We start from the raw sequence: 16,412 nt of genomic DNA on the forward strand, positions 1-16,412 counted from the left end.
TCCGACAATGTTTGCTACCCTACAATCCGTCCTGCTCTGTAGTCAATTCAGCGACATTTGACCGTCCTGTTGCCCCCATTGAAATGTATACAGCTTATTTAAAATCTAAAACTTAAAATTGTCCGTAGCGTACTGTTGTTACCACTGTCCTGTTTGAAATGGATATTAACTAGCTAACTGACTGAATGCCCATTAACCTTATAACTCCTGTTGTGTGTGTGTGTGTGTGTGTGTGTGTGTGTGTGTGTGTGTGTGTGTGTGTGTGTGTGTGTGTGTGTGTTTGTGTACAGAGAGACAGCCAGGTTCATAATGGATATAAGGAAGTTTTTTCAAAAAAAGGAGCCACATTCAGGTAAAAGTGTAAGATCAAATGATCCGTCAATCAAGAACAATGTTGGATCAGTGTTTCAATGTTTATATCTTTTATTAGATGTTCATGTGGTTTGGTTATTTGCCTTTTGGTTGAAAGTACACTGAGGGAGGACTTTTTGTTTGTGATCTTAATAGAATTTTTTTCATATTAATGTAACTTTTCATCTAATTGAATACAATCTATTTGTGTATGATTGTCAGTCTAAAGAGGGAGAGAGGAAAGAGGGGAACGTGAGGAGAAAGTACAAGGTCAGGAAGAACCACGTAAGAAAACAGACAGGGAACAGTGACAGGCAATATAGAAACTGTTAAACTGACAAAGAGAAAAAACCTGATTTTACTCATACAATCTGGAAGTTGTGTTCTCCCTATAATAAAGCTGCTATACAGAATCTGCAAAACAAACTGGGTTGAAACATTTTTGACCCTCTTTAACAACATTCCAACATAACATTGTAATTGATTGGGGAGATTAAAATTAATGATATATTTTTATGTGGTTCAGCCACAACTCTACTGAAACCTCAGCCAGTAATAGGTAGGCCAACTTTTGGACCGTCCAGTTGTCTGTATGACTGCCGCAGTATGTACTAGAGATGGACCGATCCGATATTACGTATCGGTATCGGTCCGATACTGACCTAAATTACTGGATCGGATATCGGAGAAAAATAAAAAATGTAATCCGATCCATTAAATATCACGAAAGCACCTCACAAAACTTGCAACACGCCGTAACTCACCTCAGGTTAGCACGTCGGAGCAATATGCATCACGTGATAGAGCGGCTGTGGCATGCGGGACCTGTCGGTGGTCTGGATAGCATTTGGAGCTTCGCTAGCAACCTGGCATTTCATCTCCGACAAAGTTATCCCGAGAGAAGTAAAGCAAGTGTGTAAGTCCATCTCTGAATGTTTGTAAAGCATTCCCACGTTAAGCTTAACGAGCGACTGCCTCTCGCTCTCCGGCTGCTACTTCAATCGTGAAACTGCTTAAATGATCAGCTGATCGGCTTTTCTGTAGCGAGTCTCTCTTGTTTGTTTTTGGCCCACTTTGCACCAGAAAGAGGAAACCAGCGGCTGAACAACAGCAGCACGTTTAAGCTTGATAAGCTGTTGTTAGAATTTATTTAATATTTCTTTCTACACCAGGATCTTTTTCTACGTAGCTGACGCTGGTAACTGTGCAGGGGCGGATCTAGCAAAGTTTAGCCAGGGGGGCCGATAGGGCATTAACAGGGAAAAGGGGGCACAAAGACATACTTTTCTTTCTTATTCTCATTTAAAATGTCTAGCTTTTAATAAATAATTATCTGACACCCAAAGTTTTAATTTGATGTAAAACGAATAGAAGTCAATTACTGTATATAGTGACTATTAAGTCTAATATATATACCCTAGTAAGCTATAGTACTTTTTCCTTTGGGAAGGTACCATCTGTGCAGTCTGCAATTTTGTTGAAGAAAGATGTTGAATCTATTTAATATTTCTTGAAAAATAATTGATTTCTGTGCATTTTTTTTCACACTGCATCAAATTAAGGTTGATTACGTCGATTAAGCATCATGAGGTGGAGCGTGAGGGGTGGTTCCCTATTTTTTATTTATTTATTTTTGTTGTTGCTGGGAGTTGGAACCCTATTAGTTAGGTTGCTTAATATTTACGCTAAGTACTCTTTAAAATACCAGAATAGGGAGAATGGTGTAGGTCTAAGTTTATTAGATTGATCAGTATTGCTGAACTATGAAATATTTTTTTTGTATACAGGTATAACAGAATAGCTTTAGTGTAGTTGTTGTTTTAAACTTGAGTATGAACTTGCAGACTTGCAAAATGCAGCAAGATATTTTAAAAAACAGTTTTGTTGATTAAAAAACACTATATCGGATTCATATCGGTATCGGCAGATATCCAAATTTATGATATCGGTATCGGTATCGGACATAAAAAAGTGGTATCGTGCCATCTCTAGTATGTACATCACATTTGCACACTATCAGAAACTGCCAAAGAGCCCTGGTGGAGTGAGGAGCTGTAAAGAGAAGCAGAGTGCTCTGTTTATATTCTAAAAATGTTTTAAGCTAGCTTGTTTCAAAGATTCTGTACAGCAGCTTTAAATGTTTTCCAAAAGCACACATACACTTAACTTATCAGTGTTTCTCAAACTTTTTACAGTGTGTACCACCTGATAAAAATGTCAAGCTCTCCTAAGTACCACTATGAAAGCACGAAACTCATAAATCTTACAACACAAAATTAGTATTATTAAATTAGTAAAATTAGGGTCTGCAATAAAGATTTTTTTCATACATTGTATAAATTCTACCACAGGCAAAGTTGCCTCAATTTTTATAGTTTTTATTAATATTTTGTAATAATTTATTTGCAATAATTCTGTTTTGGGAGTGTTTTTTGTGTATCTGTATTATATTATACATACACATTAAAAGTGAATCTCTGTCCGAAAAATGCACTCAGTTTACTTTTTACTCACTATGAGCATCATTCATAATTCTCCCCCAGTAATTAAGGTTAGGATATGTATTTTTTCTATTCCAATCCATTCTTCTTTTGCAGCATTTAAATAAGCTTGATCAGATTTCATGGTTTTGTTACAGACTTTTCAAAAAAGTGTTTTGCTTTTCTTTCACAAATGTGGGATTAAATTGTGTTAAAATGTACAAAACAGTCATGTCATGTTTTGTGACGAGGACCCAGGCACAGAGAGACTTGATGAATTTAAGAATCTTATATTAATAAAGAAATTTGCAGACTTGCACAGAGATGGTAAAATTATGATGACTGGTAACGGAGACGAAGACAACAGACGATGAGGACAGGGAGGAACGGGGGTTTAAATGCACCAAAGTGACAGTCAGAGAGAACTCGGGACAACATTTACGGATGCAGGGACTGACAGAGACAGGTTTATCTTTCCTGGCTGGGCAGCTCTCTGGGTGCTCAGCACCCCCAAAGCTCTGATCCTAGAATCGCCCCTGAGTTACATCACGCAAGGTTTTAGCGCAACAGAAAATATACCTTATATTTACCCTTTTAAGAATAAATAAACTTGTAAGATTCACTCTCCCATATTTATCCCTTTAACAGCTCGCTTTTAACTGTTCTTCTTTTTAAGATATTTCAACTTGAATTATTTCTCAGAAAAATATATCAACTTCTTAAAACATTAATACTTCAACAGAGTAATGAGATCCCTCACATTTTATAATCACATTTTATGAACTTTTTGCACCTTTATCAAATGAATTAACTTCTAAGTCAACAAAACTGAAAGGGTGCATTTTAGCACTGCATGACGATATTATTGCTTCTCCAACGTTTTGGAAAGCTAACAAACTCAGATGAATCACAGTAATGTTAGACCACAGAAATACACAGAAATGGCTAAGCAGTAGCTTAATACTAGCGGTTAGCTGGGTACATTTTAATATATTCTTTAGCACTTAAAATTAAACATCTGCACATCAGTGATGTTACAGTACTTTAAACATAAATATCACAACTCCGACTGGTTTTGTTTTTTAAAGCAGAAAATATATTAACAGCAGTCAACTACATGTCTTTATGGTGCTAACATTCATGTAGCATCCCTTACCGGAGCTCGTAGTGAGATAGCTCGCCCGGCTGAAGCAGCTCCCCCCGGCCGAATTTCACAGATGTCAGATCCTAATAAATAGCCATCTATTAACTACTAGTGAGTAGTTAATAGATGGCTGTGAGTAACGGCTTTCACAACAGGAAACGTTGACTGACAGAAAGTCATCTCAAGGCATACTCGCCTCCTAGTGGCTGGGAGGGAAAATTACACCTTATTCAGCAGCACAACCCACAAATCTGATGTGGGTTACAATAGTCTTACCTCCTCAGCCACCGGGGTGTCCCCCTTCGAAGCATCTCTGGGCTACCAACCACCTCTCTTTCCGGCCGTCGAAGGTAAGCACTTTGTCCCCTCTTTCCAGCAGCATCTACGGAGGTGTCGACGTGCCTGGAGAGCCACCCGGGCGGCCCTTCTTCGCACAGCTGATCGCAATAAGCACCTGGTGGACCGTCACCGGACCCCCGCACATGCCTACAACCCGGGACAAAAGGTTTGGCTGTGGACCCGATTTGTTCCGCTCCGAGCTGAGTTAAAGAAACTGTCTCCCACCTTCATTGGTCCGTTTGTTATAGACTTTCTGGTTAACCCGGTTTCTGTCCATCCCGAAATATGCGGATCCATAACGTGTTTCATGTGTCTCAAGTGAAACCCTGCCTGTCCAGTCCTTTGTTACACCAAGTTTAAGTATCTCGGGATCTTGTTCATGAGTGACGGGAGTGGGAGATCGACAGATGGATTGGTGCTGCGGCTGCAGTGATATGGATGCAATACCAGTCTGTTGAGGTGAAGAGAGAGCCAAGTGTAAAAGCGAAGCTCTCAATTTACTGGTCGATTTACATCCCTCCCCTCTGGTCACGAGCTGTGGGTAGTGACCGAAAGAACGAGATTTCGGATACAAGCGGCAGAAATGTGCTTCCTCCGAAGGATGGCTGGCCTCTCTCTTAGAGATAGGGTGAGAAGTTCAGTCCACTCAAAGCGCTTTACACAACTTTTGCATTCACCCATTCGCACAAGCACATTTTTCTAAGTGCTTTTATAGCTAACATTCACACGCATTCATACTCCGATGGATGCATCGGAGAGCAATTTGGGGTTAGTATCTTGCCCAAGGATATTTGGCATGTAGACTAGGGGAAGCCAGGAATCGAACCACCAACCTTCCGATCTGCTCTACCACCTGAGCTACAGCCACCCCCAGTTGACATCATAGTGTTCAGAGAAAAAACAAGCACTGACCATTATGAAAATCAAAGAGATCATTGTCGACTTCAGGTGGCACAGCACTGACTTAGGCCCCCGATACATCAACAGTGATGGTTGGAGAGGGTCCACACCTTCCGGTTTCCCAGGAAGCACAAACTGGACTCCAACCTGCTGCTGATCTTCTACTGCTCGTCCATTGACAGCCTGCTTACATACTGCATCAAAGTAAGGTACGGCAGCTGACCAGATGGGAACAGAGTGAAGCTTCACAGTGTAATCAAGGCAGCACAGAAGATTATTGGCTGCCCTCTCTCCTCCTTGTCAGACATTTATTTCACCCGCTGCCTCAACAGAGCAACAAACATCATCAAGGGCAGCTCCCACCCAGGTTTTGACCTGTTCGACCTGCTTCCCTCAGGGAAGCGCTACAGGTGCATCAGCACAAACACTGATAGACTTAGAAACAGTTCCTTTGCAAAAGCCATGAGCACCCTGAACTCACACATGAATCGACGACACAGTTTCCCCCCCCAATTCAAGCCTCTCCTCTATACACAGAATATACAAACACTACCACCACTGTGCAATATTTAATTTATGTCAAAATACCTCACTGTAAATATAGACTATTTATTTTTTCCAATATTTGTATATTTGATATTGAACTGCTCATATGTATACAGTGCCACAGAACTGTGCACCTCACCCCCCTTTCTTCTTTCCCCACATGTCTGCACTGGGTAGGAGATGCTCTGAATCTCTTTGTACATGTTTATAGTGACAATAAAAGCCATTCTAGTCAATCTGTCATGAACCTGGGTCCTTTTGACCCAGCGTTTTGTGTTTTCTATTATTGTAATTTTGGTTCTGTTCTTCCTCGGTTAGTGTTCTTTTCTTTCTGCCCGTGTATCTCTGTGTCCAGTCTGCGTTTCTGAGTCTGTGTCATTACGTGTATGTGTTTCCTGTTTTACTTTGAAGGTCTCTGTCTTATGTCAGTGTGTTCTGTTTATGTTTCCCTTACCTCGTCAGCTGTTATGTCCCCCAGGTGTGTTTCCCTCCTGTTTCTCAACCCCTGATTACTGGTATGTGTATTTATAGTGTGTGTTTGATTAAGCAGAAATTCTAAAACTGGTCCAGTTGCTAAAACCTCTGACTGTTTCAATAAGTGTTAAAGAAAAAGAGGATAAACTGAGAAAACTACTAAAACTGCTTCACATCCATGTGGTTGTGGATCAGATTTATAAGACAGCATAATATCAAAATAGATTGACACTCTGATAGTGCTGCCACATCTAAAACAGTTTGTCTTTTAATCCTTTTCACATGTGCAGTCTCCATGGTGCCTGTTATTTCCTTGAACGGTAATGAGAAGAAAGAGAGTGAAATTTACAGCCTTCCTACATATCAGTGTTTTTTTTTTTTGGTAATTAGGCAGGTGACCATCAAAAATACATTTAGTGCAAAGACATCTACAAAATGTAAATCATCTGGGAAATGCAGATAAATAATAAAACGTCATATCCGCTCACATCAATAGACATGTTTTCAGACAACTCCAAATAAAACACAAATTTCAGTAAAAATTAAACATTTTTTTGGACTTATTTTAAAATGGATGTCAAACAATGGGTGTGACACTTAGCTGTGTGTGAAACTATTTTCTGATCGAATAAAACAAAAATGAGTTCTTTTTAAAATAACAACACTATAAATTTTTTTTCGAATTTTGGTCAGTTTGAAACCGTAAATCAGAGGATTCATAATAGGAGGAATGACAAGAAACTCTAATGCTACAAAGTTTTGAAGGGTCCGAGGCAACTCTTTCGAACCCAGTCGCATACTTATAATATCAGTAAGTACTGCCACAACAAAAGTAAATAATGAGACGAGATGTGGGACACATGTTTGCATGAACTTTGCCCTGTTTTCTATAGACTTTACACATGTTTGAATGATATACATATAGGACCAAACTATAAAAACACCATGAAGCAAATAAATAATTATTGTAATATTTGCAAATATGCCATTAACTATAGTTTCTGCTGGAAAACAAGCGAGTTGAACAATACTCCAGTTCACACAGAAGAGTTTGGAAATATACGGGCTGCATAACTTCAGTCTGGATGTTAGAAAGGCATTCACAGTCATAATGCAGAAAGTTGTGAACCACAAAAAACATGCAAACCTTATGACTCTTTGCTTTGACATGATAGAGTGGTACTTCAGTGGCTGACATATGGCCACATATCTGTCATATGCCATGAGTGCAAGAATCGACAGTTCGCCGCAGACAAAAGAATAAATCACCTGATTCTGAATAAGGCAACCGTAATATGAGATGAGATGAACATCAGAGAGGAGATCCCAGAGAAATTTGGGAAAGAAACCTGCTGTTCCATAAAGTGCATTGATGCAAAAGACACAGAGTAGAATATACATTGATTCATGGAGGTTGCTGTCCAAGATGATGATCACAATGAGAGAAACATTGACGAGGCAAATGATGCAGTAACCAGTGTTGGGTAAGTTACTTTAAAATAGTAACTTAGTTACATTACTAGTTACTTCTCTCAAAAGTAACTCAGTTACTTCAAGTTACTCGTTACTTTCAAAGTAACTAGTTACTAGGGAAAGTAACTTTGGTTTTACTCAGAATTCTCTTGTTAATGTGTTTCTTCCATAACTTTGCCAGTCTTCTAGCTTGCTTACTTGCCACAAGTGCACTGTGCCACCTACCAATAGAAAGGATATGATAACGTGCATATTTCCACGAGAGAAATCCCACGCCTGGACCGTCATTGACTGCTGCCATGATTCTAGCCTACGTCACAGAGTCATGTGCGCCTTTTACATCCAACACAAAAACTGCAGTCGTGGTGCTTTCGATTGTACTCAGAACTCGGAAATTCTGCCTTCTGAATAGGAAGATGTAAGTAACACCAGACTGCAGATGAGCTGCATACAGGGCTGGACTGGGAAAGAAAATTGGCCCGGGCATTTTGACTAGAAACTGGCCCACCATTATAGGAAAAATCATAAAGCCTTTGAATGAAAATAAACACTGTTGTGACAGTGATGTTCACTGTTTTGATGGTATATATGCATCAATCTATCAATCGTTTGTTGTAAGATTCAGATAATTATTTTTTAAAAGCTAGACATTTTAAATGAGAATAAGAAAGTAAAGTATTTCTTTGTGCCCCCCATTCCCTGTTAATGCCCTACATGCCCCCTTGGCCACACTTTGCTAGATCCGCACCTGCACAGTTACCAGCTGTCAGCTACCTAAAAAAGGATCCTGGGGTTATTTGTCTCTCAGAAACAGTTCATAACTTCCCTTCAACTCATTCATGTCACCTAAAAGGTAAACCTGTTTCTCCATCACCTGCTCAGCTCTGATGATCCAGTAAGGACATCTCCTGGTTTCATCTTCATGTTTCCCTCTCACCAGATAACCAAACCATATCATGACCAGCAGCTTTTTTGCAGCTGTGGCTCCAGCAAACATCAGCTGATACTAGAAATTAATATTAAATAAATTCTAACAACAGCTGATCAAGCTTAAACGTGCTGCTGTTGTTTAGCGCGACATCCGCTGGTTTCCTCTTTCGGCGCAAAGTGGGCGATAAACAAACAAGAGAGAAAAGCCGATCAGCTGATCATTGATCAGTTTTCATGATTGAAGTAGAAACGGGAGAGGGAGGGGGGAGAATGAGAGAAGAAGAGGCAGCTGTGCAGCGTAAAGACACAGAATAACTCCAGCTTTGTGCCTTTTTCATTGTAGCTGAATTACGGGACAAACTGTTCCTTTTCACCTCAATAAGAAACGCGTAATATTTTCTCTGAATACCAGACGGGACGGCTGGCAACTCTAATAACTTATGAACAAAATAAGGTTCAACATCATTAACTTCATAGCACCACCCAGCTGTGTAGAAACTCCGTCATGCTAGCGAGCACGCAGTACGGAAAAAGTCAGAATAACGAAAATAAACTCCACCTAAACTTGGTTTATATCTGACCCAGAGAGACTGCAGGTCATAACTTCTTACCTGAAGTTCAGTTCACACTTGGACCGGCGGCCGCCTCGGGTCTCTTTTCCTTCTGCCTCCCTTTTCCTTCATCCACCTGCTGGCCTCCACCACTTGCTAATGTTACTGAATCTGTGGAAACTCCGCGATGCCACCACACGAAGTAACGAGTAACGACCCTATCTAAATCCCAGTAACGAGTAACGCGTTCCTGATTTTGGCATAATAACTAGTTACCGTGCTCGTTACCACAATAATAACGTAGTTACTGTAACGCGTTACTTAATAACGCGTTAGTCCCAACACTGGCAGTAACACAACAAACTGAGGAAAAAGAGAACAAACCTGTGACTGATTGTTTCATTGAAACCTGAAAGAAAAAACATTGTTATTACAGAAACATTATTCATTGTGATTGAGAGACCTAAGTGAAGCCAAGTCTCTCACTGTATCTGTTCTCCTCTCTCCTCTATCAGGTACAGATAACAGCAACACGTGAGCTGGGATTTAAAACCAGCCAATCATTGATCTGGAATGCCAATTAAACATAATTGTCCAGGGCTTGTTGTGGTTTTCTTCTGTTTTTCGTTTGTAGTCTTTCGTAGTCCAGTCAGATCATTGTTGCTTCAGTGATAATGATCAGGCTCTCTGACGTTTGCTGAAGTCACTAGAAAGACAGTAAGAAGTTCTTGTGAATGTTGTTTTGTCTTTGCCTCTTAGTAACTCTGTGGAAAAAAGACTTGTTTGCACCTGTTACCTGCTACTTACCTGTTACTCTGCCGCCTGCTCACTCTCTACCTTTCCTATTCCACAATGGAAAGATTCCATCCCAGGTACCTCTCCAATTTTCTGCAGAGTCATGTAACCTTCTCGTTGCACCACGATCACCCCCTTTTCCTCCAGCCCAGAAAAGAGTAAATCAAAAGTTTTTTTGCATAAAACCATGGTCTCAGAGATCAGGTTGTAAATTCTGAGTTGCTGCAGGAACCATAACCTCTGCTGGGCCTTCTTCTGGATAGAGTCTATATGTGGGGACCACTTCAGATCGCGTGGAAAGGTGGGTCCTAGGAATCTGACGTGATCCATGGTAAGTATTCTATTTTTAAGTATAGTTAGGGCGAGTCTGAAGGTTCACTGTCACGTCCACAGTCGGGTCCTGGTGGTTCTGACTGCAACAGTGGAACAGCTGGTCTATACGTTGACTCGTCTTCATTGTGGATCAGACCAGTGATTACCAGTTTGCAAATTATGCGAACAGATCCATAGAAGATGCCATCAATGTAGCTCTCCACTCTGTGCTGAGCCACCTGGAGCAGTGGCAAAGCTACGTCCGAAAGCTCTTTGTGGGTGTTCTCAGAATCTCATCTCTAGTTTGTGGTTCTGTTGGCTTCATCGGGTGATGGCCTTCTGCTTGCTTTGGAACGGTTCACAGCTGAGTTTGAAGCAGTGGGAATGAGAATCAGCACCTCCAAATCTGAGGCCATGGTCCTCAGCCGGAAAAGGGTGGAGGGCCCACTTCAGGTCAGAGACGAGTTCCTGCCCCAAGTGTCACGGCCTGGGGGATCGGCGAGATGCTGATCGGCCTTTTCTGTCTTTTTCTCTCTCTCGTGCTCTCTCTCTCTCCTCCTCTCCATCACCGGGGAAGAACTCATTGTGGGTTCACGCCCTCGGCCCACGCCCACACCCACAGAAAAGAACACATCTGATGCCCATCAAGGTGAACGGCATTTAAGCCAGGAGGTGACTGCTGGTCTTCGCTGGATCTTTGTCTGCCACGCGTCAGTGAAAGTCAAGCTACAGCTCAAGATAAGTCAAGTGTCTTTTGTGAATATCGTTCTCATTCCTGTCTCCTTATCTACAGAGCCCCTGGATTACCTTTCCCGTGTGAATCTGTGTGTCAAGTGTGAAAAGAAGGACTGCTGTCATGTATGTGGAGAGTTGGAGAGCGAGTATAGAATAGAATAGAATAGAATAGAATTCAACTTTATTGTCATTGCACATGCACAGGTACAGGGCAACGAAATGCAGTTTGCATCCATCCAGAAGTGCTTTAGTGATATAGGTATATTACAATATATATTAGCAATAGTATAGATATGTAAGTATATTACAGAAATGGGTCTATTATGGTATGTTATAATGTACACGGTATGAAGTATGTTGTGAATATTCTATAACTAAGTATGTACAGGCTGTAGTGAGTACAAGCTATGAACAGGATATAAATATGAAAAACTATACAGAATATGAAATAAATAACTTTACAGAAATCTGAGATATACAGCTATACAGAAATGGGAACTATGCAAGTTGTAAACAGTTGTAGGATTAAAGATTATTGAATGTACAGAATGATTATTTACACAGAGCTATACAGTAGTGCAGTTAAGATAAGGTGAGGGTGTAGATAGTTTCTACAGAGGCTATATAAAGTGCTAGTGGTTGTGAGTGGTGGTTCACTCCATGTTATTATTGTGTGTTTGAGGGTACAGTTGTCCATTGTGTGTGTGTATGTTCAGTCCATGAGTTTAACGTGGGTCAGATGTCAGGAGGCAGAGTTCAGGAGTCTGACAGCTGTGGGGAAGAAGCTGTTCCGGTACCTGGTGGTCTTAGTCCGGAGGCTCCTGTGGCGCCTCCCAGAGGGCAGGAGGGTGAAGAGTCCATGTGATGGGTGACTGGGGTCTTTGATGATTTTCCCAGCCCTTTTCAGACACCGCTTCCTGTAGATGTCTTTTATGGCAGGAAGTGGTGCTCCGGCGATGCGCTGGGCAGTTTTCACGACCCTCTGCAACGCCTTCCGGTCCGAGGCAGAGCAGTTCCCGTACCAGACTGTTATACAGTTGGTCAGGATGCTCTCGATGGTGCAACGATAGAAGTTCACCAGGATGTCTGAGGACAGGTGGTTCTTCCTCAGAGTCCTCAAGAAGAAGAGGCGCTGGTGAGCCTTCTTGACCAGCTTGGAGCAGTTGGTCGTCCAGGTGAGATCCTCGGAGATGTGGACTCCCAGGAACTTGAAGCTGCTCACACGCTCCACAGCCGTCCCCTTAATGTGGATGGGTGGATGTGGGTCAGCATTCCTCCTGTAGTCCACGATGAGCTCCTTGGTCTTCTCGGTGTTAAGCAGCAGGTTGTTTGTGTCGCACCACTCAGCCAGACGATCCACCTCCTCCCTGTAGGCGGCCTCATCGTTGTCACTGATGAGGCCAATCACCGTGGTGTCATCTGCAAACTTAATGATGGTGTTGGAACCATCAGCAGGTCTGCAGTCGTGGGTGAAGAGGGAGTAGAGGAAAGGGCTCATCACACAGCCTTGTGGTACACCGGTGTTCATTGTGATGGTAGATGAGCAGTGGTTATCCAGCCGGACATGTTGGGGGCGGTTGGTCAGGAAGTCCAGTAACCATTTGCAGATGAGGGAACTGATGCCCAGGTCTGTCAGTTTCCTGATGAGTTGTGAGGGGTGGATTGTATTGAATGCTGAACTGAAGTCTATAAACAGCATTCTGGCGTAGGTGTTGTTGTTGTCCAGGTGTGAGAGGACAGAGTGCAGTGCGATGGAGACTGCATCCTCTGTGCTCCTGTTCTGGCGGTATGCGAATTGGTGGGGGTCCAGGGTGGGGGGGAGACAGGATTTGAAGTGTGCTAGGACCAGCTGCTCTAAGCACTTAGTGATGATGGGGGTGAGTGCTACTGGGCGGTAGTCATTGAGGCAAGATGGGTTGGAGTTTTTGGGTATCGGGACGATGGAGGTGGATTTGAAGCAGGCCGGTACCACAGCGTGGGCCAAGGACAGATTGAATATGTCTGTGAGCACTCCTGCAAGCTCCCCAGAACACGCTCTGAGAACACGCCCGGGGATGCCATCAGGACCTGCAGCCTTGTGGACATTGATCCTGCTCAGCACCGCTCCTACATCGGTGGGGGAGAGAGTCAGAGGTTGGTGGTCTGGCGTCATGTCTGCTTTGGTTGTGGTTGTGGGGTTCCCTCGCTCAAAACGAGCATAAAAGTTGTTGAGCTCGTTGAGGAAGGAGACATCAGAGGATGCGGGGGAGGGTTTGGTGGTCCTGTAGTCTGTAATGGTCTGGAGTCCTTGCCACATTCGTCGGGGGTTGGAGTTGGAGAAGTGTTCTTCTACCTTCTTTTTGTAATGGTGTTTGGCTTTTTTGATGCCCTTCTTTAGATTAGCCCTGGCTGTGCTGTAGGCGTGTGCATCTCCTGACCTAAAGGCAGTGTTGCGGGCCTTCAGGAGGAGACGAACATCCCGGTTCATCCAAGGCTTCTGGTTGGGGTACATGGTGATCCGTTTCTGGGTGGTGACACTGTCTGTGGTTTCGGAGATGTAATCCAGTACAGATGAGGCGTACTGGTCCAGGTCTGTGTGGGTGAACATATTCCAGTCTGTGTTTTTAAATCTGTCCTGGAGCACTGCCTCTGTCCCCTCTGGCCACACTTTAATTGTCCTCACAGCAGGTTTCACACGTTGGATGAGTAGTGAATACCTAGGTGTGAGGAACAGGGAGAGATGGTCCGATTGTCCAATGTGGGGGAGGGGTGTGGCTTTGTAGGCTCCAGCCAGGTTGGAATACACATGGTCTAAAGCAGGGGTGCTCAATACGTCGATCGCGATCGACCAGTCGATCGCAAAGGTAGTATTGGTAGATCGCATGGCATTAAAAAAATAGATGCCAGCCTATCATCCATCCCGTCACTTGATTGATACAGGGAAGCCAGTCAGATGACATCAGATTTTTTCTGACGCTTAGGTCGCTGCGCATGCGCAAACAGCGGCGCGAAGTGTAGTAAAACTGACAAGCTAGTCAGCGAGTTAACTCCAATTTTTAGCTCTCGGTTTTTTCTCTTAAACCTGGCCGTCAGCAGCTACTGTCCGGACTATGCATCCCTGGCTGATTCAATTCAGTGCAAGTCATCAGAGTAAACTCAGGTAATGACAAAAAATTTACATAGTTAATTGTGTTGTGAAATATTGGATATTGCGGTAGATATAAAGAATCCTCAATATATTTATAAATAAGTATATGTTTTGGATTTTTGTAGTGGGTAGATCATTTTGACTTGGTCATTTTATAAGTAGCTCACATGCGGAAAAAGTGTGAGCACCCCTGGTCTAAAGTCTTGTCTCCTCTGGTGTGGCAGGAGACATGTTGGTGGAATCTGGGGAGGACTGACTTTAAGTTGGTGTGGTTGAAGTCGCCAGCAACAATAAAAGCAGCCTCGGGGTGTTTATTCTGGTGTTTGTTAATGGCTGCAGAAAGTTCTTTCATGGCCAACCTAGCATTAGCGTCGGGGGGGATATACACGGCAGTGAGTATGATCGAAGTGAGCTCTCTGGGGAGATAATACGGTCCGCATTTGACCATTAAAAACTCCGCATTAGGTGAGCAGTGACTCTCAGTAGTAGTGGAGTTCATGCACCAAGCATTGTTAATATAAATGCACAAACCTCCACCTCTGGTCTTGCCGGAGTCATCTGCTAGCCTGTCGGCTCGGTGTGTGTGGCGTCCTGCTAACTCGATAGCATTGTCCGGGCAGCTGTTGTTCAACCATGTTTCGGTGAAAAACATGACATTTGAGTCCATAATCCGTCTGTTGTTAGTGATGGAGAGCCGTATCTCATCCATTTTGTTTGCCAGAGAACGGACATTGGCGAGGAAAATACTGGGTAAAGGCAGCCGGTGTGGTGTTCCCATACGGTAAAAAAATACATTTTTCCTGGCCAAAATATATTTCAAATATATGGTAAATATATTTTGTATTTGTGATGCTCCAAAAAAATATATTTTTGAAATTGAAAATATATTTCTTTCAAACCAAAATACATTTCAAAACATATTTTAGGGTGAAGAAAATACATTTCCAACCTTACAGTAGAATGTATATCAAAGTATCCTTTATTTAAAATATATTTAGTGCAATAATGATGATAATGATAACAATACTAAAAGTAACATGTTTTATGCACATCTGCAAAAAACAGTTGGATTCAAACAAAACAGAGTCAAAGGTCTATCACGAATTAGGTTGTTTATTCATTTGCTTACAGTATTTCACATTACACAATATCTCACTATAATGTAGCGTTCATTGACTTTGAAATTATCTGTCAGTGATACAGTAAACAAGATACAACAACTGCTATGTACACTTTAGTTTTTGACAATATATACAATTTAGTACTTAAAGGAACACACTCCACTGTTTTGGAAATAGGCTCATTCTCCATCTCCCTCAGAGTTAAAAATGCAGCGTCTTCTTTCTAGATCCGTACGTTAATAGGGCTCTGGAGCGTGATCTTACGGGATGGGGCGTAGCCAGGATTTTTGGTCAAGGCGCCATATTAGCAGGCCAAACAAATGCTTGCTGTGTGGTCGGTTGTAATGTTAGATTGCACTACCGACAAAGGAATAAGCTTGAAAACAGGCTCTCTTTTCATTGTTTCCTCACCTGGAAACATCATGAGGGAGCTTATGTGTTGGATGTTACCAAAAGAAGGCGTCTAGCCTGGATAGCAGCTGCGAGACGAGCTGATATTCAGTTCTCTACCAGCCACAGATATCTGTTGGTGTGCTCCAGTATTTTCATTCAGGTAAGTTCTAAATAAGTTCATATTATTATTTATAGCCTGTTAATTTTATTTTCAATAGCACAAACTTAGAACAAACATGCAGAACTACCTTCTATTTATAGAGTTGCTAATTATTTGGCATTATTGCAACAAACCAGCCTATGAAATGAATGAAACAAATCCTGACTGGGTTCCAACACTACACATGGGGCACTACGAAATCCCTGCTTCAAACTACATGCTACATACCACCATGCCAATCAGATTACTTCTTCCATGTGAGGGTAAAAAGGTGACCTTCCTGGATAAGATGGCAAAGGTTTGCTGCGTTTTGGTGAACATGTGCCCCAGTGTGGTAGTAAAACCAGGGAAAAATGCTCTTGTTAAATACTTTTAAGTCTTGTGCTGTTTATGTAGTGATAAGTTTTCAAAAGAGACAGTAAATTACAGAATGCTAGTAGTGGGTGATATTATACAAATGCTGTCATGATTTTATGTGAACATTTTGTCATTTGTAAACTATACATAACATTTTTTCTACATTGTAACTGATGTGATGTTCGACAAAGTGCTTTTAATTAAAAATAGGCAAACATTTCTTT

General features: G+C 42.0%; 1 protein-coding gene across 1 annotated transcript; it reads right to left on the bottom strand.

The window, feature by feature from the left end:
- Nucleotides 1–4,691: 4,691 nt before the first annotated feature.
- On the bottom strand, nucleotides 4,692–9,637 carry LOC146616642 (olfactory receptor 2K2-like). Its single transcript, XM_085374327.1, has 4 exons — nucleotides 9,527–9,637; nucleotides 6,900–7,692; nucleotides 5,325–5,432; nucleotides 4,692–4,765 (listed from the first exon to the last, which is right to left on the bottom strand). The coding sequence occupies exons 1-4, from the start codon at nucleotides 9,635–9,637 to the stop codon at nucleotides 4,692–4,694; spliced, it is 1,086 nt and encodes a 361-aa protein (XP_085230453.1).
- Between the last annotated feature and the right edge of the window lie 6,775 nt (nucleotides 9,638–16,412).

Source organism: Diplotaxodon limnothrissa, linkage group LG16 (assembly GCF_057381915.1).
Source record: "Diplotaxodon limnothrissa isolate DT_005_m linkage group LG16, D_limnothrissa_male_GT1.1, whole genome shotgun sequence".
NCBI classification, from domain to species: Eukaryota; Metazoa; Chordata; class Actinopteri; order Cichliformes; family Cichlidae; genus Diplotaxodon; species Diplotaxodon limnothrissa.